Below are 23,531 nucleotides of genomic sequence, written 5' to 3' on the forward strand. Positions count from 1 at the left end.
AGACCTGTTTTTTTAAGGTTTCTCAGCCCTTCGTACCTTGGATGACTGTCTGTTTGAAAAGCTCATCCCGCAGCCTAGGTAAGAAACAGTCAATCCTTTCCCATGTGATCTCCCAGAGATCCGAGTATCCTGTCCGTGAGTCAGCACTGTGGAATATCCCAGCTGTATCCATTACAAGCAGCATATTCTTCAGAGACTCTGGGATGGCTTCCAGCTGTAATCAGAAGCACTCCTCAAGTCACAGAGAATGTACATATAGCAATGAAGAAAAGCTCAAAACAGCTGATGGGCTGCCTTGGAAACAGAGGCCAAGGGCAGAAATCATGGAATAAAATGGTTTTGGAATTAAAAGATTAAAAAAAAATAAAAAAAAAAAAATCAAACCAACCAAAGTACCTTTCAAGTTCAAAAATTGATGAATGGCTGTTCAAAGCACTGCAGCATCACTTTCAGCATCTTACCAGTAAATCACTGGAGCCAGCATGCATGTATTTGTCCATGAAGTCTAGGATTGTCAGCCACAGGGCAGCAAAGGTGGTCAGTGAGAGCAGGGGGGAGAGATGTTGTAGGAACACCTAGAAAAAAACCAACCGATAACTACTGTTAACAAGTAGCTTCAGGGCTGCTGCTCACAGCTTGACAAGCCAGTTGTGCAAATCTGGAATTCCCCCTCCTTGTGGCAGGCTAGGAGCACACACAGGGCCAGCATGAGGATGTCAGAGGACTCCACTCTTCTGAGCTGCACATAAAAGAATGGATATTGTCTCCTTTGCATGAGGCCACTGCAGTCTGCATCACCATGTCTTCCAGCCCTTCCAGGCTCTCTGCCTTAGGTCAGTACTATCAACTTGTGACATACATTATTTCATCACTAGAACAGACTGTCTTCAACCAATGTTGAGTGAAATACTTCATAAGGTACAAACTCCTTCCTGACAACTCTTCCAAAGGCCAGGATCATGGAGACAGTTCTGAAAAAAAGTCATGTCCCAACAGCAGAAGGTGGTGAAGCCCAGCACTGAAGACAATCAAGCTAGCAAACAGACACCTATCCAGATCAGAGATGCTGAAAAGCTAATAGAGCAAACTGTTTGTCTTGAGGCACATGTTTTCCTCTGAGCTTTCAGGCAGCAGAAGCACACTCACCTTGGAAAGCAGTGTTGAGGCTCTCATCCGAGTTTCTTCCATCCCACCAACATCAGCTGGACTGATGTTCTCAAGTAGCTTGGTTAGCAGAGGGAACAGCACCTATTGGGTCAGATACACTGGTATTTCAAAGCTGACAAAATGACTGATGAGATTTGCACAGCCTTACAGGAAGGAGCTGGCTTTTGGGACTAGCAGCTTCTAGGCAGAGAGCATGGGATAAGCAGTGAGAAGTGGAAATGAGTGGACTCGTTTCAATACTCCAAGAGGCTCTCTCAGAAGCCTAAGCAGAGAAGAACTTTTCACAAGATCAAAGTAGGGAATGCCTTGTCTGTTGTGGTGAACAGGCTACTCAGGAAGATGGTCCTAAAGTAGGACACCATTCTGCCACTCCTGCACCCAGCTTTGCTCTTCATGACAATGCTGTTCTGCCTACATGCCCAGCTCAGCCAGGAGGTTACCTTGTTGAAGCAGGACTCCCATTCCAGGGCATCCAGGGCCTGCAGGTCATGTACCAGGAGGGCTCGCTGCAAATAAGTGAGTGCCTGCATCCGTACCTGGCGTCGGGCATCACAGCACAGCCAGGCAATACCTGCAAGAGAGGGATTCAGGGCAAAGCCCACAGCAGAAGTCTCACATCCCTACCTCCCCAGTCTAGGGTGAAAAGACTAATGAAGATCAAACACTCTGGGGGAAGGAAAAAAATAAACCTAAAAGCATTAGATTTGTTCCAGGCCACAGACTGGGAATCTACTGTCAGCTTCAGAATCAAGCTGGCAGCTAACTCATGCTGAAGGTACCATACTAGATCTGATCCAAGTTTTTTTTTCAATTACAGCAGACCCTAAAACCCACCTCTGCCTGCTTTCTGCATTTATTTTTTGGCTACTAAACTTTCCCAAGTGTTGCTATTATTCTGGAACTGTCTATGCTCACTCTCATCACAAGGGGATGGCTTTACCCTGTAGCAAAGGACACCAGCAGTTGGACCACAGTGTTCGGGAATCTGCTTGGATTTTCTTCCCTGCTGTCTCTAGATGGCGTTGCTCCTCTGCCCAGGAGCTGTAGATGGTGGCCGCTCGTGTGTGCAAGGTGTGCATGAGGTCCAGGAGCTGCAAGTCAAGCATCACATTAAGCAACACATAGAACTTAAATTTTTGAAGGAATCCTCGTCTCTGCTCTTCCCCAGACCAATGCGAAAACACTCGGAGTTACTCAAGCCTGCTTCCTGTACGTAAATAACCATGTATAGCTATGGAAATGGTGTCAGGCTCTGCTCTCTGTGCCCTCCCTAAGTAGCCAAATGCCAAGCATCTTCAGCAAGATCTATGTCAGTTCACTAGACATGTTAGTCCCATCTTCCAGGAACAGCATCCCAGTCTTGCTAGGAGAAAGAATGAAGCCTTTCCTGACACAGAGCATTGACTAGCAGCCAAAGGAGGAAACACAGTGATTCAGCTAAGCTGCCCAGGGACAACTCTGAAACATTTTTCTTTTTAACAAAAAAAACCATGAAGGACAAGCAAAGCTCCCTGAGAACAGCTCCACATGGGCAAATGACAGCATTTTAGTCACTTTACTACTTAACTGAGGCCCAACAGCCTGGCAGTCAACAGACCCGTGCCTTCACACCTTTGAGGTACCACCTGGAAAGAGAAATTACTCCCTCATCCCAGTACCTCAGCCTACAGGGCTTTCTCCTCTCCACAAGCTCAGACGCCTTATCAGACTCCCCACTAATCTTACATGAACCTTATGCCATCTGTCTTACCTACTGTAGTGACTCAGCTCCAGACTCCATCCTCCTTGCTTTTCAGAGGCGTTCTATCTACACTACTATTTTGCTTTTGTCTATCCAAACTGCAGTGTTCCTCTTTCAGTGCAGAACCACATTGCCATCAGAGCCACCCTCTGACATCTAGCGCTCACTAACCTAAGATGCAGCCTCCCCTTGACTCATGAAGAATCCCAGTGACTCCCTAGAAGGGCCCCCAAGTGTGGGAAAGGAGAGGAGGAAATCCTTGCTATACTTACGTCCTGACTAACCTGTAAAGACACAGTGTGGTAGCTGGCAGGGATGCTCTCATCCTCATCCTCATCACTATGTGTGTGTGTCTGGTGCTGGCTCAAGACCCGGGATCGCCGTGTGGAGCTCTCCTTTGGCTTTTTTTTAAACCGACTGGATTTACTGTCATACCTGTGGCTCTTCCCCCTCTTTTCCTGGGACTTGTAGCCTAGAAAGTGAAAAGTAGCAACGTATGATACACACACTCCACCATGAAATTTTCTGCCTTTCAATGCACACGGAGCCACCTTTCGGTATCCCCAGAGGAGGGCCCTGTCCTGGAAAATGACAGCTACCCACTTGAAGATGTACCCAGCACTCCTTCAGGAACATCCTTCAGCAACAGCTGATACTACTACCACCACATCACCTCCAGACCTCCCCCTCTCTATCCCAGGGAGAGAGATAAGAGTAAGGTCCCTGCTGCCAGTAGGAGCCAGAACACTTTTCTCACAGCAGACCGTCTACTGAATGCTGGAGACTCATTCCCTAACAGTATACTTCTTTTCTTGGGTAGCCCTCTGGCTACCCCAAGCCCAATCGTGATTGTCAAACCAAGGGCCATCTTACCCCCATTCAAGCTTGCCTCCACAAAGATGCGGATGGTTTTGACACAGAGCTCGAAATTCTCAGGTGTAACGTGGGCAGCATCTCGCACAATGAAGGACAGGGACTCTACACACTTCATGAGAGACTTTGTGTCATGTGGGCCCAAATCCAGCCCCACAGTCAAGCTGTACTGGTTGACAAGAGGAGACGGCCCCAGCCTGCTGAGTCCAGCTGTGGATCTCGAGGTGTCGATGTCATCTTTCCCCACCTGCAGGGTATAGCAAGAGAGCAGCAGGAGAGGGTAGCATAACAAACGGCACCTCAGGCACATGCTTAAAGGGACTTCCTTCTGCAGCCAACAGGCAACACTTCTGGGGGATCTGTTTCCCTTTTTAACTAATTTGCCTCCAAGCTTTCTCCTCTCCATCCTCCCTTTACAATGTCAGTTCATCTTAGCTCTCTTTTGTACTACCATATTCTTTCTCTCCCTACCACACCCTCTGCCCACAACCATGCTAGGAGTAGTCTTCTTCAGGCACCAGAAGCCCATTGGCTACTCACCACTAGCCAACCACTGTTCATGACATCCACATCTGTCCCCGAGCGATGCATCTTGCCTGGCTTCCCATGGTCCGTGTACACCTCCGAATCAGAGGTGTAGCCACGGTCCAGGCTCATATCACTAGGATGATAGGAGGAGGAGACCTCACTGTCTGACTGAGCACCTTCAAGACAAAAGGCATGGGTTTTAGATGAATGTCAAATCAACAACTTGGAAGAGTAGCTGCAGGTAAGGGAGAAGCAATTCAGATTAGTCAGATCAGCATCAGCTAGAAACCACCAGTGGGCCCTAGAAGACACTGTACCAGGCCTCTCCTCCTGTGAGAACTATGACAGGAGCATGCACAGAAGACAGCAGGAAATGGATCTTTGATACTTTCTCCCTGCAGGTGTGTTGGGCCTCCCCTTCAGAGGGAAGGGGCTTTCCATCCTCTGCTGCATCACTTGTCAGCCTGACCATGGTTTTAAAAAGGGCATGGAGTCCAGTGCTTTGACCCTGGGGGAAGAATCAAATGTGCTACACAATTTAAGAGCTACTGAGGTGCTAGGTTCAGCCAACGACAACTCAAAAAGCACAACATGGAATCACATGACTCACGCAGGGCCTCTGCTCCAACTAATACTGGTAAAATCTCTCTCATGAGCAGCAATCTACATTAGCATGTTCTATACCTGTCAGATCTACCTTCCCTTACCTTTAGGATAACCTTAAGTTTCATGTCTCAAGCACAGCAGCCTTTGCAAGGGCCAAATTTAAGCTCCTGGTATAATGTTATTTAGAAGAAAAAGATCATCCTCTCCATCATTCAATATTACCTAGAAACTCACCAGCAGAGAGACAGACTTGCTGTGAACACAGTGTACCAAACATTTTCGGAGGGAACTAATGTTCTGATGTGCAAAGTGCCACAGTCAAGTAGCCTGCACAATCAGCAAAGACAGAAACAGGAGAAAAGGGGGGGGGGGGGGAAGAAAGATGGGAGAAGACAGCCCAGCATTAGCCCAGAAGGAAAGGCCACAGGAGTTTTGCAAAATCAATTTCCTTTCGTCTGTCAAGCACAAAGCATCAGGGCCCAGCAAGGAAACTCTAGAAAAGCAAAGAGGAAAAGAAAGGCTTCTGGAAAAGCCTTTTCTTACTGTTTGCTTTAAAAGTTTGAAGCTTTCAGCCTCAAATACACTGCCAGCTGGCTAAAGCAAAAGAACAGTTTGCTGAAAAGACTGTCTTTCTAAAATAGTTAAGACAAGTGGGAAATAGTGTGTTGGTCTAGGCACTCTGAACACAAATGTATTTGGAAACAGAAAAAAGACCAACACCCTTTATGAGATCCTTTAAATGGGGACAGAAAGGACTCAGTCCCACAAAAAGAAGCAAGTATGACAGAACAACAGCTGGATTTACATTACACACCCAGATGAGAGATTAAGGCTGTATTACCCAAGGCACCAGACCACAGCCAGCACAAAATGCTTCCTGGGTAGAGCAAAGACCTCCTAGAGCTGCTACAGCTGAGATCAGTCTTCCTCCCACTGCTCCCCCAGGGACTAGCACCTGGACTGCTCTCGCTCAGTAGGAAGAGATGGCAGAGTAGACACAAGGACAGACCATGGGGTAGGACTGAACAGCAGGTGCTAGTCTTTAATCTTGCTAATGTAGTTTAATATCAGCTTTGTTTTCTTGCAGTCCCCTTTGCTAATTGAAAAGCTTGAGGAAGCAGCTGCTTATCTGGCAGGCAGGCATCAGATTTCCTAGCAAAAGCTGGTCTGTCTTACCTGTGTCGTTATCTGCCCTTGCTGTAACCTGCAGGGCTGCAGGCGGCTTCACCCCAGACCCGATACACTCCAGGAGGGTGAAGAGTGTGTACCAGTCATCCCCAGAGTGAATGTTGGCAGCATTGGTCTTCAGGAGTTCATGGAGGCCGTAGGCAACCTCATGGCTAACTCTGGACAGTACATTTGGCTTCATCATGAGCAGGATACGTAACGAGAGGAGAACCTGGCAGAGAAGTAGACAAGAATAACAATCCCTATTATTTACACTCCATTCTCCAGCAAAGTCCCTCTTCATTTAATTAGAGCTACTTACAACTGCTGCTTGTTATCTGCAGCACAGACAGGTTAAATGTGGGTCCATCCAACAACAACTGGTTTTCTGTGTTGCCAGATGTGGCCACAAAACCCCAGTAACCGACTTTCCAAAATCCCTTACCTGTGCGCTGATTTCTTCCCGGCGAAGGAGCCGAATGGCCAGTCTCAGCAATCCCACCACTGCCCTCTCCACCAAGAAGCAGAACTCCATTGCATGGACACAGAGATGATAGAGGTGGTCTCGGACAGTTTGCCAGACACAGGTCACACGGTCCCTAGCCACAACAAGGAGGAGGGAAAGAGAAGGATGAAAGGAGATGAGTCAAGCAGGATCTAGCTACCTCTCCCTGAGCTCCTGACAAGCTAGTATTTCTTCATTTCAACAAAAATCACCAGCCACCAGATATAAGAACAGACACATAGAAAAAAACAAAGCCATCAAATTTCTTATTTACTTCTTTACTTGCAAAACGATCAGGTGGGAGAATTCTCCCTCCAGAGTTTAGTTTATATTCTCCAAATCTCAGGATATCAAGCAATAATTCATGGGCGAATAGCCCCTTTGTTTGCACATGGTAGAGTGGAATTGCTAAACCCTGAAATTACAGCCACATGCTGCTTCAGCTGGCAAATCAAGCACATAAGGAACTCATTCCCTGGACCCAGGCAGCAGCTGCAGTAAAGCAGGGACATTTACACTGAATCTGCATGTATTTCAAGGTCATACCTATTCTCCAGCACAATCCTCAGAAGCATCTCCAAGCAGAAGGCAGCATCTTCTTCATCATATGTCTCCTCATCGGGAGTCACAGAGATTAGAGCCTAGGAAAACCAGGAAATATTTGTGAAACACAAGCCCCCAAAACTGGGGGACTAACAAGTGAGGACCAAAAGAATGGCTTGAGTCTGGGCATAACTGCACTTCACTGTCTGGAGAGGTCATGCACAGTCGATCAAAAAACGCATTGGACAGAGGTCAAGCTAAATATATAGAAAATTATGTATTTTTATTATGCAAGATGAACTTAAAAAATATTAAACTGATGAAGTCTCTCATACGGAGAGGAATTGTGAAAGCCAGCAGCTTCTTGCTAAGAGTACTGTGAAGTACAGAAAAGGCAAATACCTAGAAATAACTACAGGTACTGGAACTATTCCTCTCCAGCCTGCACATGAAAGGAGAATTCCTGACATAATAGGGGTAAGAGCAAAATGTTCCTCCAGAACAGAGGTGACACTCAGAAACTATGTCGCCATTTCTTCATGTGGGCCAGCAACATAGTGGTCTGTGTGATCCAACCAGCAAATTTCACTTCAGCTGTTTCAAGTGTTGTTCTTTGGAGTTTACCCGCTTATCTTTATTTTGAAACTCAATACCTATTGTTCATAACCTCTGCAGCAAGTCTTGATAAATAAGTCTTCCTTTGTTTTAGCAGGAGTCTCAACAATGTCATGAACCCTGTTGATGAAGCCAGTGAATTGCAATTACAGTAGCCTGAAGGGAAAGGCATTTGCACTTTAAGAAGCCATGGAATTAGGCAACACACACACTGTCAGCCCACACAGCATCCTTGAAAGGGTTGCACTGCACTGTTTGCTTTTGGAAATGGTGAACAGCAGCCAAATTTGTTCCACACCCTGGAGCAGTCTCACACTACACACTACTCTGAGAAGCTACTACCAGAACCAGGTAACTAACTACCCTCCCCCAGGGAAATAAGCTTCTCTAGCCCAAAGGCTAGTGAGTCCAGCCTTATTACACTTCCCGCAGCAGCCAGGTACCACACTACCTAGGGGCACACAGTCAAATATTTCTGTACAGCTCTTGCTTCTAAAATGGCCTTTAAAAATGTTCTCATTAGGCACACAGCACATCAGAAAATATGAAAAAGCATAACCTTAAGCTCCTACAAGAGCTACACATATTTTCAAACACTTAACGTGACTTCCTCAAGGCTTTTAGAACACATTCCACAATTTAATGTCTTCCTCTACTACTAAAGCAATTGTGGCTGCCAGCACAGAAGTTACACGTAACAGCTGAACTAATGACTGGTTTCATATCCCAAATAGGTCTAAGACCTCCTTCAGGCAGAGAGCAGCTAGAGCAGCATATATGCATGATCATGCATAGCGTACTTGGTCCATCAGCAGTCCAATATCTCTCTCACCTTCATTAACTCCTGGAGGGATTCAAGTTGGAGGAATTTGCTTTCTGTGATCAACTTCTCAGGATCACATTGCTGCAAAAGACAGAAAAGAGGACTGTGCATCTGTGGGATGGGGAAGGCATACAAACAGAAATACAGCTTGTTCCAGGAAGGATACAGATAGTGGCTTTAACAGAATTACCTGGAGGAAAACTCTTGCCAGCCAGTTCACTCCTTTAACTTCAATTACCTTCAACAGACCTGATCTATGCTAGACAGATTTTAACAGATAACTCCTCTGTGCACACACTACTCAAAGACCAGGTTCAGATTTTGTTGGCTTATATGACTGAACACTGTCTTGGAAAAAATAGTAACTTGAGAATCGTTAAATTTGTCTTCAAATGTAGGAGTGCAGATCCCAGCCTCCTGTGGGGAATCATTCCTGTTTTCATTTGTTACTACATTTGTGCACAGCAGTGTGCAAGCTGTCAATGGAGATGTGCTTCTCTGTAGTTTCTTACAACTCCCAAATCCTCTGGAACCAGCAACACTGCCTAGAAGCATGCATTTCTGTGGCCTGTTACCCACGTAGTACGGTCACCATGAACAAAAGCAAGTTCTTTTTCAGTCTGTATGTTACCTTTATGCATTCCAGAGCTGCTCGTTTTGCCTCCTGTGTCTCTGTAGATGGCCCTCTCATACCAGACTGCTCTGTCCCACTGAGGGTGAGCCAACTAACAAAACTCAGCACTGTAGATTCACCACTGCAAATCAGAAGACACTTGCGTTAGTGAAAACTAAGAAATTATATCCTTCTCCAGCTTTGGTATGAAAAGGACTGCCTAGGCCATCTACACCACTCACCGGTTAGATGGTGTTTCCTCACGCTGCAGATAGATTTTGCCATTAGGATCCACAAAGTCTTCGACCTTGAAGATGGACCAGAACATGTATATGATCAATTGTCTACTTCTTTGAAGCCTTCCCTCTCAAACTTGTAATGTTTCACTTAGTGATGAAACACTACGCACAACCACTCACATGAAGGTAGTCACCCCAGCTCTTTACCTCCTCACCCCTTCAGTAAAGTCTCACCCCCATCTAGCAGTACCAATACTGTATTCTAACACTTCGTGCCTGTAAGCATGTCCTTCTGTACAATATTCAAGACCTATTCAAGTAAAATGAACACTGGAATTTCTTAAATACAACAGGAAGTAAAATGAGAAAAAAATTAAACCCTAATAAAAGGGGCTGGAGGCTGCACAAAACTTGAACACGACACCCTTTTCAGGCTTTCTAGCTCTGTACAGACTTTACCAAAGCCAGAGCTCTTCCCCTCTTTGAACCGGTGCTATGAAAAGCCATCTTCCCACTCCCCTACTCTTGAATTACTGACAGGCTGACTATTATTACCTCCACCATGGCCTTGGGCAGCAGCTCTGCTCGGAAAAGCTGTAACATGGCCTCCATGATGTTTTTCCAGCCCTCCCGCAGAATGTCACCATGGCGATGGGCCAAGTGAAACACAGTCTTTGCTGCAATATGGGCCTTGGGATTACTTCCAAAAACAGTGGGCAGGTTCTCAATAGACTGCAGGAAAGAAGAGGGGGTGGCAATCAGTCAGCAAGAGTTGTTTTCTTTTCAACACAAATTAGGGCAGGCTGTTCAGAACTGGGTATGGAAAAGACAACAGTTCTATGTACAATGCTTGGATAACTCCTCGGCTCATATTCACTTTGCACAAAACGAAGGACAAAACAGCTTACCCACTACAAGATGAATTGCTGAACCACCTAGACACCTAAAGCTTATCTCCAAGAATAACAACAATACAGAGGATTTTGGAAGCACTTGCTGAAAACTCACTAACACTAGTTTATTCTGCCATGGGAACTCATACCAGGATCAAAGTTTTCCTCAAAAAAAGCTCCTCTGGAAGCAGCAATTACTCTGCTCTACTGTTATAGAAGGAAACTACAGCCAAAAGCATTACTGACTTGCAAAGCTACTCCTACAACTACTTGAGAGCAAGATTCAAAGTATGAGTGAGGAGCCTTGACATACAGTTTCTGCCAATAATTGCTGGGTAAGAATTCCTCGTAATCTGGTCAATGCACTCACAGCTTTTCAAAATAAAGAAAGTGTGCTAAGTCATTGAAACAAACCAAATGTATGCTGCCAAAAGAAGAAAAAAACCAGCAATCACGTGAGCTAGTATCAGACACAGACATGCTCCATGTTTCAGCAGTTACTTAAGCTCATTGCAATGTTCCTTTTGACAAGAGATGGGATTTGACATTCTCTTGCTTCTCAGGACAAAAAACATACTTATTCCTTCAGCAAGAAAGGAGGGAGAAGACAGGAAATAGGATGGACTGGAAACATGGATCTTCCAATCTCAGACTGGAAATTCAGAAAAAACAGGTCTTGCTTCGGCCACAGTGCTGGAAAAGCTATTATCAAAATGGGTCTTTGATACAGAGGTGAACTCCCTCAGAAGCACCAGTCTGGAGGTCTGGCAGAAATGTAACAACCCATCTGATTTTTCAGTTGATGCCATGGGGAAACCGCATGAATACAGACATCACTGAAGTCTTAGAAGAGTGCAAACAGCAATATGCATGGTTTTGTACTGTGGCAACAAGCCACAGCCACAGAATTAAAACACACATGGGTTTTGCTGCTACTTATACACTGACTCACTATGAGTCTTAACTGTTAATCAAGAAGTCCAGAGAAGGCCCACGAGGATGATCAGGGGACTGGAGCACCTCCCGTATGAAGATAGGCTGAGAAAGTTGGGGCTGTTCAGCCTGGAGAAGAGAAGGCTGCGTGGAGACCTCATAGCAGCCTTCCAGTATCTGAAGGGGGCCTATAGGGATGCTGGAGAGGGACTCTTCATTAGGGACTGTAGTGATAGGACAAGGGGTAACAGGTTAAAACTTAAGCAGGGGAAGTTTAGATTGGATATAAGGAGGAAATTCTTTCCTGTTAGGGTGGTGAGGCACTGGAATAGGTTGCCCAGGGAGGCTGTGAATGCTCCATCCCTGGCAGTGTTCAAGACCAGGTTGGACGAGGCCTTGGGTGATATGGTTTAGTGCGAGGTGTCCCTGCCCATGGCAGGGGGGTTGGAACTTGATGATCTTAAGGTCCTTTCCAACCCTAACTATTCTATTCTATTCTAAGTCTCTTCTTAAATCACTTGATCACCCTCCATGTTCCTTTTCATTCCTCTCCTTTCAACCAAAGTGGCCATACATAGTGATTGCAGTGCTTGGAGAAAATGCCTGATCACCAGGATGATCTGACCTGGGAAGTGACGAGCAGCTAAAGTGACACTTTGATGTTCTTCCCTTGCTTTCTAACAGTTGCTCTTTGTTTTGCCTCCTCAGCACCTGAAGACAGCCCCTCCCCTTCTCTCCTTCCACCAGACTGTCTCTCAAATATTTGTTCAGTTGTCCTATTCCACTACTGTCTCCAAGCCTTTCAGGAATTTAGGACAGCAGAAAGTAACTGGTGTACTTGGAATCTGGCCAAAGATAAGAATTCAAAGCTTTCTTCAAATCCATAAGTCGCTGATTCTGTGTCATCATCAAAAGACATGCCTGCTTAAATTTCTACAGACCTCGGACTGCTCCAGATTCCATTTTCACAACTAAATGGGATGCAGCTGGCAATAGCTGGTGCCTCTGAAGGCTCAGTCTAGTTGCTTCTACTGTGTAAATCTGTGTCAAACAGTTAATTTCATGGTGCACATTCCTCCGCTTGTTTATCTATTGGTACTCTTGAGGTCTGGTATGCCTGGAGAGGATCAAGCATTTCACCTTTACTGTTGTGAGCAGTGGATGATGAGGGAATCTACAGCAACAGGACTGCTTGGGATTTCTTTGCTTTTTAATAGTCAGTCTGGTACTTTTTCACTCTTATCAATGCCAGAATGCACAAAACACACAGTCCAAGCAATTCCATCTCCCTGCAGCCTAACTGCATTAACCGGATTAATTTGCAGGACTGTCCATTTTCTGCTATCCCCTCATGGGATTAAAAAAAAAAAAAGGAAGAAAAATCACCCATTTTGGCCTCTTTATTCCCATGCTTTCAGCCTTGAATGATTCTATTTCCCCTTTTTTGTATGTATGGCAATTCTATTCTGCACAATGGAGGTCTTGCACTGGTTCTCAGAGCAATGCTGTGGGAGTCTGTGCAAGTTCTGAACCTCTAAAGATGTTGCTGTTGTCTTCTCCTCAGCACAAAAGCACAGTCTGCCACACACTACTATGGGGGAAAACAGGCTAACGCTGTAACACACCAACAGATTTGGGCAAGAAAAGCTTACACCAACCCCTGTACCTTTAATTTATTTTCACAGTACATTCCATGGAATAGCAAATTTTACTGCTTAACAGAGGAAGACAGATCAGATATAATAAAAGCCATGCTTCTTTCCCCTCCTTGCAAACTTACCTCACTGCTGAGGGCTGTAAACTTGCAGAGGGAAATTATAAGATTGTCAAACACATCACTAAGGCCATAGTGAGCAGAAATCATTGCACATTTTCTGAGGAAAGAAGATGACAGAAAATAATGTAGGAAGTCAACACAGACAAGACTGTCTACAGGATAGCAAATCAGAAAGCCTCTCTGTTGACATTTTAGACCTCCCTTTCCACTTACTCCAAATGGATACTGAGGTATAGAAGTCTAATATTATCCCTCAAATAATCTCAATCCTCCTCCATAGATCATGATATTTGTCACTTTCAATAAGTGAATCTAAACACAGACCACTTAGAGCTGAGCCAGAATAGCTAATCTCCTGTCTTGACATAAGAGAGTTGCCAATATTGGAAGTAGTGTGGAGGTCTAGTTTCCAAGAGATCATGGTTACAGCAGTGTATTAACAGAGCTTAAAATTATGCTTAAGTCATCATTTGACATGGATTTAAGCATGACCAAAGACTGTTCTAATACAGTTTCCACAGATAGCAAGTTTTGCTATGGCCTCATACACCAGAGGTTTTGTTCATATACAGGGATTTTGCCAATATTGCTGTGCAAGTTAAAAATGACTTTTTCTCCTCACTTCTAAGCAGCACAGCTATGTCAGCAGATCTTTTAAATATAACCAGGTTGGAGTTTAAAAAATATGTACCTCAGGCACTTTGATTTATTACAGCACAGCAGTCAAGCCAAACAGTGAGCAGCAACCAAGAAAGGCCAAGATGGGATGAATCAATACAAATGACAGAACAAAAACTAGAGGACCACAGGTCACTATAAAATGCTCTTCAATTACTAAGAAAAATAACAGCTGATATTCACTGTGATGTCTCTAGAAGGTAAACAGGAGACAATGGCCATATTTTAACTCTCCTGCATCTTTATGATTGCATGAGTTACCTGAAACCAGAGATAGCCTTCTGGATGATTGTTTCTTCTAAGCTCTTGTCAAAAACATAAGAAAGTGCTGCAATGGTTGGCCCCCATGTCATGGTGAAGAGATCATGGTCATAGCTTCCAGGAGGCACATGGAGAAATATTCCCTCATCAGTGGCACCACGATGTAGGAGGACATTCCAGATATAGTTTTCCTTTACCAGGCCCGTCTGTTCTTCTGGCATCACTATCTCATCATTTCTACAAGGGAGAAAGGCAGAAAGGTTGAATTTTTCATTCTGAGCCAAACATAACATTTACACAGTGCCTTTCATTACATGGTCCCCAAGCTAGGCAATACCTACTTTGGAGTAATTTTCCCAGCTCCTGAAACATTCTATTTTCCTAGGGCTGCCTGCTTCCCCTGCCCCTCTCTGCTATCTTGTATAGGAAGTTTGGTGGCTTTCAACTGCACACAGCAGCAACCAGGTAAGGACAGTATTGAAGAAACAGTTACCTTACACTACAAGTGCAAAGTGCAACACATACTGTAGTTAAATGATGGGAAATTCTGGACAGCACACTGCCAGAGCTTCCACCCTCCCCCACTGGTACAGCTTCACTGCCCCCATCCCAACTCTCACCCCATTAAGAGTGCTCTGCATATCTCATTACTCCCAGATAAAAAAAAATTGTCGTATCACTGCAGTCAACAGTAGCCATGTTGCTGGGTAAGAATAACGCAAAGATTCCTATTGTGCCAAAATCAAGTGTCAGGAAGCCAAGTAGTACAAAATTAAAGATAAGTCAAGAAATATATGATGGGTGATTCATAACCAGGGTACCACAGCTTACCTTACTCTAACTGGATTAAAGGTATACAATAATAAAAGAAATATGATTAATGCCAAGTAGTACTTGCAATCCCAGGTTAATATATATCAACCTAAACGCATACTTCCCTTGACTTGCACAAGAGAGAACCCTCTCCAAATGACCACATAATCAAGCAAGAGTCTCAGATCTACTAAATACAGTAGGTTGCAGCCAGTCTGAAAAGTAGAGGTCTTTCTGCAACAATCAAAACAACAGAAGCAATTTTCATGTGCTAACAACAACCATAAACCCCTCTTGATTTATGCATAAGAAATAAGCTCTTCTCAGTTTCAGGTGCCTGCATATTTTGACAAAAGCAAATAATTACTGAGATTATATAGGAAAATATGTTTGCAGTCAATAGCACATTTTTTTCTAAGAACCCGTATTTGATTAATACCAACAGAAGCAAGTGAATGGCTTACTTGGAAAGTCTCGGGAGATTAAATTGTGCTCAGAAGTGAAATGCTGAGATCCTGAAGAGATCATGCACTACTGTGCACAGATTACAGCCTGATTTCCACCTTGCCCCAAATAATAAAAAGAAAACAAATAGCTCCTCATCAACTATGACACTGAGGCAATCTATCTGAGATGAAGCAGTACTGAAATGACAGACCAACTATTTTAGCCATAGAACATACTGAAAAAGCTGAAGTATCTGGTGAAAGGATGATAAAATAGAATAGATTGGAATAGAGGCACTAGATAATGAAAATATATGAGAATATTCTCAGGGCACTACTTAAAACATTAAGAACACCTTTATGGGAAACAGGCCAATCAGAACTAGAGCCCTACTTGAAAGCTAGAGCTACCTCTTGAAGAACTTCTACACATTCAGCACAGAGAGCATCCCCACTTTCCTGGAGAAGGCTCAAAAGGGAGGATCAGCCTCATCACACTGTCTTGCTTCCAGCCCTAGCCACTGTCTGCCACTGCAGACTGAAATCAGCTGAGAGACACATCCCGTCTCTTCAAAGATGTTATCCTGTCAGCTTCAAATTGGCTGGGCCTAGATTTACTGATAAGCTAGATTTCTGAATTATTATTAAACTCCCCAACCCAGACCTAGTTTGTGCACAAAAAGGCCTCAGCCACCAGGAATTCTCCTCAAATACTTGTCACTGTGCCAAGAGCTCCAGAGGATGGCAGAAGAGATTGATGCAGACAGCAGCCTCCTATGAAGAACTCAAAAGCAGAACATGTGAATTGAGACATGTTATGTTAGGGCACCAGTGCTCTCCTAAGGGGAAGACACTCTCTAGACACTCTCTCTAACACAAAAAGTTCTAAAGAAGTCTAAAGGCTTGGTCTAGAGAAGAGAGCTTTCTTAGATACAGCATTTCACATGTGCTGGTCTTGCTCAGCCATTGTTTTGCATGTTGACAGAAGTAAAGTTTTTAACTTTAGCTTAAGCTCTGTGGATTAAAATACCATAGCAAGAATCCAAAGATACAAATCCAGTGCAATCACTGTGATGGTACTTGTTAACATAGCCCCACATGGAGCTGGAAGTTGGTATGAGGCAAACAGACACATGACCAGTAAGTTGCTTTCTATACTCTCCAGAGGGCTCACAGACCAAGCAACTCCAGTTTGCTCTCTGCATACAAGGAGATCACAGGTTTATTCTTACTTGATGGCATGGTACATGTCTTCCAATATGTCCTGTTCAAAGTCTTTGCCTCCATTCACACCTTTCAAGTTCTTCCGAAACTCCTGAAAAAAAGTTACACCAAAGTTAATTCCTAGTATCTTCTGCTTTAACTAGTTGGCTAAGATCAGTACTCCACTTGTTTTTCATGGGACCAGAAGGAGATTTTCCTATGCTCTTCAACATGCAGCCTCCAAGCTCAAAGGCTAAACACTATTCTTAAAGACAGTAGTGTGGAGCAACCCCTGTCTCTGCCCACAAGGAAAGAAGACTAGGCATCAGAATGACAGGTCTGTACCACTGCACTGATACAGGACCTGAACCCTCTAGAAGCCCACAGCAGTGCAACAATCTTCTCATTCTTACTATGTCTTAAGGTACAGTTTGCTCACACACACACACAAGCCTTTTGATAAACTTGTCAAGCTGCCTGCTAAGTTTGTATTTCCTCAGACTGCCCTTTACCCACAGCTCCCCTCTCAAAATGCACAGGGAAAAAAAAGGAGAATGCCACTTAGATAAAGACAGGTACTACATTGATATCAAAACTAGAGAAGACAGGTGCCTAACACTGGTAACACCCACCTCCAGAGTCATTGGGACGTTCTGCTTGCGGACATTATGGTTGTGCTGGTCAGTGTTCAGCATAATAACCGCATAGGCCAGGGCAAAGCAGGCATCACTATTAGCAAATGGAGACCCATTTGATTTCTGAAAGGCAAAGGCATGCACAAATTAGTCCTACAGGAACAGTGGTATCAGTGTCCTGAGAGAGCCATTTTGCTACCCACAGTACTGAATCACCTCTGGGACAAACAAAAACCTTAGGCTCTGGCTCCAGCTTCCAAAATGCTGGACGTTTATGTGCCACTACCATCTCCTACAAAACAACAGCTGCTGCCTGCTAGGCACAGTAAGCTTATATAGCAGTTTAATCTGACATGTCCATTCTGGCAAGTGTATGCACAAGAAAGCATGCAGTTTTGAGCTTTCTGCCGACCAAGTACACACCCTCCAATGTTCTGTGAAGGCTTCTAGCAGTCTCTGGATTACAGGCGCCTCTCCTGGCAACCTGAAGGCCTCTAGATAAAGTCGTAAAGCTTCATCCAGCCTTAAACCTTGGAAGCTGAAAGTCCTGCAAGAAGAATGAAATGCAATGCAATGAAATGAAATGCAATAAATCTGCTGACTACAACACCGTTAGTTTCTGCATCAGAATACCAGATTTCACAGAGAACAGGCAGTAAAGAGGGGAGGGTAAGGAGAGAAGAAATATCATAGGATCACAGAACAGAATGTACCATAAACAGGCAAAAACCAATAAAAGACAGACAACAATCCTACAGGTGATTATGTATGTAATCATGTCTCTAGTGAAAGGAGCTCAAGTATCATGCTATATATATATCTAAGGTATTACCATATGCAAGAGATGCATAGGATTAAGGCATGATGGTTCACAGAGAACTAAGCAATACAAAACCTATGTCTCCACTCTGGTTTAGGGCTTTTTTATCACTGAACTCTTGACTTTCACCCCTTTCTGGTTAAAGAAAGTTACTCACCCAACAAAGCTTTCCAGCAAGTCTATGTTCGTACGGTCACTCACAAATTCCCCAATCATCTTTTTGTCCAGACGAGGATTTTCCCGTAGCCACCTGGCCACCTCATTATTGTCGATGGGGGTTGCAAGAAGGTTCTTCTCCTGCAGAAACTGTATCCCTTTCTTTGGCTTTTGGTTGAACTGCTCTGTGCCGGTTATAAGGAGCTGAAGGAGACATTATGGAAATTACAAGCTCAGAGTGCATTTCTTAATTTAGATTATTCTTGGCATTTGAGCCAAAAGCTAAGTAGAAAATACAATAACCTTAGCATAATAAAGTTTATTGTACTGCATAATCTGACAAGAATGCTAACCAAGGCCAGAAAACCTGCATTCATCACAAGCATTCACTATCAAATAATACTGGACAGAGCAAGCATGAGCTGCTGACTTTGAAAAGCTGACCAATTAGCTCTGCTACCCCAGACATCTTACCTGCTCTATTACGTAAACAAAGTCTCTGATGAACCCCAGACATGCAGCAAGATCGTCTCTACCAGTTACAATGGCATTTCTGCTCCAATGCCCTATTCTGCACCCTTTGGCTCCAAGCTCTCATACTCTATCTCACTGCCAGGAGACATGCAGCAAGAATCCTTGGCACTTACTCAGCAAGTGCAAGGAAGAACTGCTACAAAAACTTAAACTAAGAACCAGAAAACATTCTGCTAGTGAGACATGGTCCAGGAACATCTGGTATTCCAGCATGACAAGGCTATCCATAGGCTGGGAAGAACAAATGCATTTTTGGTTTTGAATGAAAGTCAACTACTCTGTCCTGCTTAATTCCTCTTTTAGGAAACTAGACTGTACCCCAGTCACAGTGTAATAAAACACCTAAGAAAGGGTTAACTGAATGTTCTTGATGGCGTTCAGAAAAACCAAAAGCACAAACAACTATATGAACTTTACTAAGGCACCAGAATAAATGTCAGTTCCCTGTTAGCTCCTATCACGATCAAACTGCTAGCGATGACCTAGTGAACTAAATTCGTGACCATCATGATTACTAGCTCCCTTGGGTTTCTCAGTACCTCAGAGTCCACTAGCCCTCTGTTCTCCACTTCCCCTGCCTGTGGGAACATCTTCCAATTGCGGCAAAATACTGAAATAGCATGGAGTGCACAAGGACCCAGTGAGGGCATAACAAAATAATAACCATATGCTGCCTGATATAACAGGCCTGAAGGGACTGTATGTTGCTAGCAGCTGTTCAAGCTTGAAATCCTGTAACCCAAGTGTTCAATGGACTGGTTATACTCCTTAAGACCACCTGAAAGGAGACCAGACTGCTGGCAGCCTGCATTGCATTTACAATCATGTCAGACCTATGCGTCTGAGCTTCTGGCCCTTGCCTTTGGAAACAATGAAAAAATCTTCATTTGATGCATAAGTTATTTTCTGTTTTTATTTAGCTTTTTTCCTCTTTCCAGCTGTGGTAATGTTTATTACTTCAGAGGTTAAAGGAAGCAGAAACTGCTGGTGCTATATCAACATTACTTAAACTGATTGTTTTGTGTGCCGTGTTTACATGCTCAGGATAAAACCATTAGCAGATTTAAGGTCAGAAAACGTTTTTCCCTGGGCAAACTAACAGATTTTTGAGTATCTTTCTGCCTTCTGCTGTAGTGTAAAGCACTGTCCTTTTTCTATGACCACGTGAAACTTCTTCTAAGCAACTCTCAACCACTGGCAATGCTCTTGATTTCTTTTAACCCTGTTTTCCAGCACAATAAAGCTGGAGTATTATGAGAGGTTTTCAGTTAGAACAGTGGAAGCATTATGCAAGCTGCCTTCTCAACAATATTTTATACAAAGTCCCTCAGCAAAGCTGCCATGAAAGCTAGACTTAATGCAAAGCATTACAAATGAAACAATTACTAAATCAGTATTCATTTGTTAGAACATAGGTAATGCCAAAACTCAGTGGTTCTTTGAAGACAAGAACAAGCAGGCCAGTACACAAGACAACAGACAAATACAAAGCTATCAGCATGGAGCACCTTTGTCAACACTAGACCTAGACTGGAACCACTCAGAGTTTTGCATTCCTGAGTTTAGACTATGACTTGGATTAATGAGGTACAAAGAAATGGACATCTAGACAAAGAATGGCTTCATCACAATCAAGACCATCTTTTCAGTTACCCATAATAAATCAGAATAGCAGGCTGGCCTGTTAATTTCTACTATGTGCCTCTTGGTATGCTCTCCATTTACAGCTTTGGTAAGAGCAGGGAACCTGCCATTTTTAATGAAAGTACCAATTTATGTCCACGTAATGTAAACTAAACCCATCCACCCAGAAATCAGATGGATCAAGCTTACAAATTGTGCCACAAAATTTCCCCAATGCCTCTTGCAACTTTTAGCACAACTAACCCAGAACAGATAATAATCACTGCTGTCTCTACAGTGTAGCAGATTCTGACTACTTAATTCTTACCAGCAGAGACTAGAACTCAAAAATTCTAAATACGACCACTCATGCAAAGCTCACATGGGATGGGAAACAAGGAGAACACTCAAAAGATCCATTTGTATAGTATATTCCAAATCATACCTTCTTTTTGTTCTTAATCTGCATAAGTTCCTGAGGGTTTGGAAGGATACAAGAAAATCGAGTAGGCTTCCTGGGAATAGTCTTCTCAGCTAGAAGGATAAAGCATCATTACAGACAAATCTATCTCCAGAATAGCACTCAGCCCACAAGAGAGTCCCATCCAACTTTCAGTCATGGAGTCTTACAGCAATGTGGTGCTATTTAACTACTACATTCCTCCCACCTACATTTTCTCCAGCATAATTGCAGAGTGGCTTCTTGTCCTGGACATTTTCACACATCCACAAGATTTAATTTTCTGGCTATTCTGACTGCCTACATTACTGATCCCCTGGAGGCCTCCTGACTATTAAAAATACTAAGCACTGATTTTATGAATTTCACAGACTTTTGCCCCAAAGTGATCCACCATACTAACCCCTCTCCCAGAAGAAATGCAACAGTTAGCACGCATATTTAGCACACACATGATAAAATGATATTCACCACATAACTCCTCCTGATTTTGAACACACACTAGCTACAATGGTCTGTCATATAGCAGGACCAGTCAGCAAATGTCATATACACTCAGAATGTCAGGGTACCACGGAGACTATTACCTGCTTCAGTTCCTCCTTCCAATTCCATGCAGGCCTCCTTCATCTGGTCAGCCATAAGACAACCACTGGTGGGAGGACATGCCCCAGCTGGCTCTGAGACTGCACTGGAAGATTTTCCCTCACTGAGTACTCTCTCATTATCTGTAGAAATTAAAAAAAAAAAAAAAAAAAAAAAATCAAACAAACCAACAAATCAACTCACACATAAACAAACCCGTAAGCCAAGGGAAAAGATAGCCACAGAGAAATAATTAACTGATCACTCTAAACTGAACATATGCTCATTCAAAGGAATTCCCCCCAGGTAACTGCAATTCCTCAGTATCCTCAGTATTTTGTCTGCATGAATTCCATGGCATGCCCTTTTTATGTTCTGACTGCCAGTCTTGACATGGCCTTTATATAAAATTCCACAAGGGGCAAATTTTAGTATCTGTAAATTTTACAAATAGGAAGGATATTAACATCAGTGTGTAGTTACAAAACATGCAATAGGAAGACTGAAAAGATATATTTAAGGCGCTTACTATGTCAGCTACCGAAGTGAGATCTGCAAGTTTAGCACAAGGCTAAGCTTAATATAAAAATATCAAGGAAAGTGGTCTTACTATTGCTTGTTTCTTTGGTGCTGTTCATAGTTTCTGGGCTGGATTTGACGACTTCCTTCTCTTGTTGATGTATGTTACTCAGCACTTTGGCCTGGCAATGTGCCTCAGTGCTATCTATAACTGTCAGCAACGCTTCCAGAGACAACAGGTGAACAGTATACAACTGTCCAGAAACTGGGAAGGCATTCTGGGAAATAAAATATAAGTATTAGTCAACTTTCATGCCTCTGTCACCTTAACGGGGGAAGGAAGCTTCCCCCACAGCTTGGGGAAGCCTAAAGCATACAGCAGAACACCCTAAATTTTTCACTTGACACTTTCTAGTATATACTTACTGGTTCATCTGCTCTGACATTATCAAAGCACCATGGCTATTCTTTTCTCTTCTGCTTCTAAATGTTAAATGGCTGTCTTCACCTCTACATACTACTCACCAAGGACCTTCTGACCCCTCCCATTCTTATGTTCTGCATCTTACTGGCTTCCTCTTCCACGGCTCCCTCCCTCTAGCCCAGCAGCTGCAGCTCAGCACCTTGGAGAGCAGCTTGGTGAGCTCCTCAAAGAGGTTGGCGCAGTAATAGTCACAGTCGTAGTTAATGTACAGCTCGGTCACAAAACTGGGGATCCTCCACAGCTGAACAATGGCTTCCAAAGCCATCTCCTTCATTTCATAGGGCATCTTTGGGTTTTCCACAGTGATTATTTCCATCAGCTTCTTGACATACATCTGGCAGAAACATAAGGCAGCTCAGTTTAAGGAAAGAAAAGAGAAAGCAGGACAGTGAACAGCTTTGAGGACTACAGAAATAGATTTAAGCTTCATCTTCCCACATGACACTCCGTCTTTAATGATGTCTCATTCTAGTGGAGGTTGTAAAAAGTTTTCATACAGTTCTACCCTTCAGTGCACCTGAATTTACTGTTCTAAAAAGTGGTATAAAGGCAGGTAGTGCAGGACACCAGTTTCAAAGACATTTTATTATCCACCAAGAAAAGGCCTACACGGCCTACCCATAACCCACTGAGTAATTTATACAAAGGTGAACTGACATTTAGATTGTATATTTCTGTTTAACTATATGCATTTAACTGAAGCCCAATAAACCATTGCTAGGCACCCTGTGATACTAAAAAAAAACAACTCACCTCCAGCTGGAATTTCAAATGCTCTCTCATGCTCTCAAAGAGAAGAAAGCACACCCTGAGGGAGGCTGCATACAGATTGAGCCGTTCAACACTCAGTAGCTGAACAAGAAACAAAAATACCTTTAAGAATTACAAAGGCTAATCATTATGCGCTATAAGCAGCAGTACTGTGGCACTGCAGGAGTCTTCTGCAACAGCCTTGAGAGCCACACTTCCTCCCACAACAATGGTATTTCAAAAAAAATCCCTTATTCAATCTCCTGGCATCAGTTTTTGGTAACGAGGATGAATATACTTAATTCCCTTCTGCTTCTGGTAACACCTCTCCTAGTACAACTTTATTCTTTTGCCACATCCACAGATCATCTTAGTGGAAAAGGAACATGGGAGAAGACCTGCCTCTGAGATAGCCCTTGTGCAATGAATAGCTTAGTACTCCAAAGGTTCTGCCTACGACTAAGCTGGTAACTTGCACCTATAATTACCTCAATACCAATTATAACAAAACACAGTGTTATCCCATAGTAACAGTTAATTC

At 43.5% G+C, this 23,531-nt stretch overlaps 1 protein-coding gene across 7 annotated transcripts in view; it reads right to left on the reverse strand.

Annotated features, from left to right (window-relative positions):
• Positions 1 to 23,531, reverse strand: part of GBF1 (golgi brefeldin A resistant guanine nucleotide exchange factor 1) — a 106,368-nt gene that overhangs the window by 2,327 nt on the left and 80,510 nt on the right. For 5 of the 7 annotated variants that reach the window (XM_061459348.1, XM_061459346.1, XM_061459351.1 and 2 more), the window contains 26 exons: positions 22,994 to 23,092; positions 22,380 to 22,574; positions 21,848 to 22,034; positions 21,240 to 21,380; positions 20,638 to 20,726; positions 18,037 to 18,239; positions 17,483 to 17,606; positions 17,057 to 17,182; positions 16,454 to 16,536; positions 13,963 to 14,199; positions 13,027 to 13,120; positions 9,976 to 10,152; positions 9,424 to 9,488; positions 9,200 to 9,323; positions 8,578 to 8,649; positions 7,134 to 7,228; positions 6,528 to 6,681; positions 6,092 to 6,314; positions 4,322 to 4,485; positions 3,782 to 4,028; positions 3,181 to 3,380; positions 2,108 to 2,258; positions 1,608 to 1,738; positions 1,147 to 1,248; positions 462 to 575; positions 37 to 214 (listed from right to left, as the gene is read on the reverse strand). In XM_061459348.1, coding sequence (XP_061315332.1) covers positions 37 to 214; positions 462 to 575; positions 1,147 to 1,248; positions 1,608 to 1,738; positions 2,108 to 2,258; positions 3,181 to 3,380; positions 3,782 to 4,028; positions 4,322 to 4,485; positions 6,092 to 6,314; positions 6,528 to 6,681; positions 7,134 to 7,228; positions 8,578 to 8,649; positions 9,200 to 9,323; positions 9,424 to 9,488; positions 9,976 to 10,152; positions 13,027 to 13,120; positions 13,963 to 14,199; positions 16,454 to 16,536; positions 17,057 to 17,182; positions 17,483 to 17,606; positions 18,037 to 18,239; positions 20,638 to 20,726; positions 21,240 to 21,380; positions 21,848 to 22,034; positions 22,380 to 22,574; positions 22,994 to 23,092 — 3,775 coding nt within the window. The remainder of the gene's footprint in view (positions 1 to 36; positions 215 to 461; positions 576 to 1,146; positions 1,249 to 1,607; positions 1,739 to 2,107; positions 2,259 to 3,180; positions 3,381 to 3,781; positions 4,029 to 4,321; positions 4,486 to 6,091; positions 6,315 to 6,527; positions 6,682 to 7,133; positions 7,229 to 8,577; positions 8,650 to 9,199; positions 9,324 to 9,423; positions 9,489 to 9,975; positions 10,153 to 13,026; positions 13,121 to 13,962; positions 14,200 to 16,453; positions 16,537 to 17,056; positions 17,183 to 17,482; positions 17,607 to 18,036; positions 18,240 to 20,637; positions 20,727 to 21,239; positions 21,381 to 21,847; positions 22,035 to 22,379; positions 22,575 to 22,993; positions 23,093 to 23,531) is intronic. The other 2 variants (XM_061459352.1, XM_061459347.1) reach the window with 1 other exon arrangement.

Source organism: Pezoporus flaviventris, unplaced genomic scaffold, assembly GCF_033815535.1.
Source record: "Pezoporus flaviventris isolate CSIRO_AGI_PZ_B2104156 unplaced genomic scaffold, CSIRO_AGI_Pfla_v1 ptg000029l, whole genome shotgun sequence".
Classification (NCBI taxonomy): Eukaryota; Metazoa; Chordata; class Aves; order Psittaciformes; family Psittacidae; genus Pezoporus; species Pezoporus flaviventris.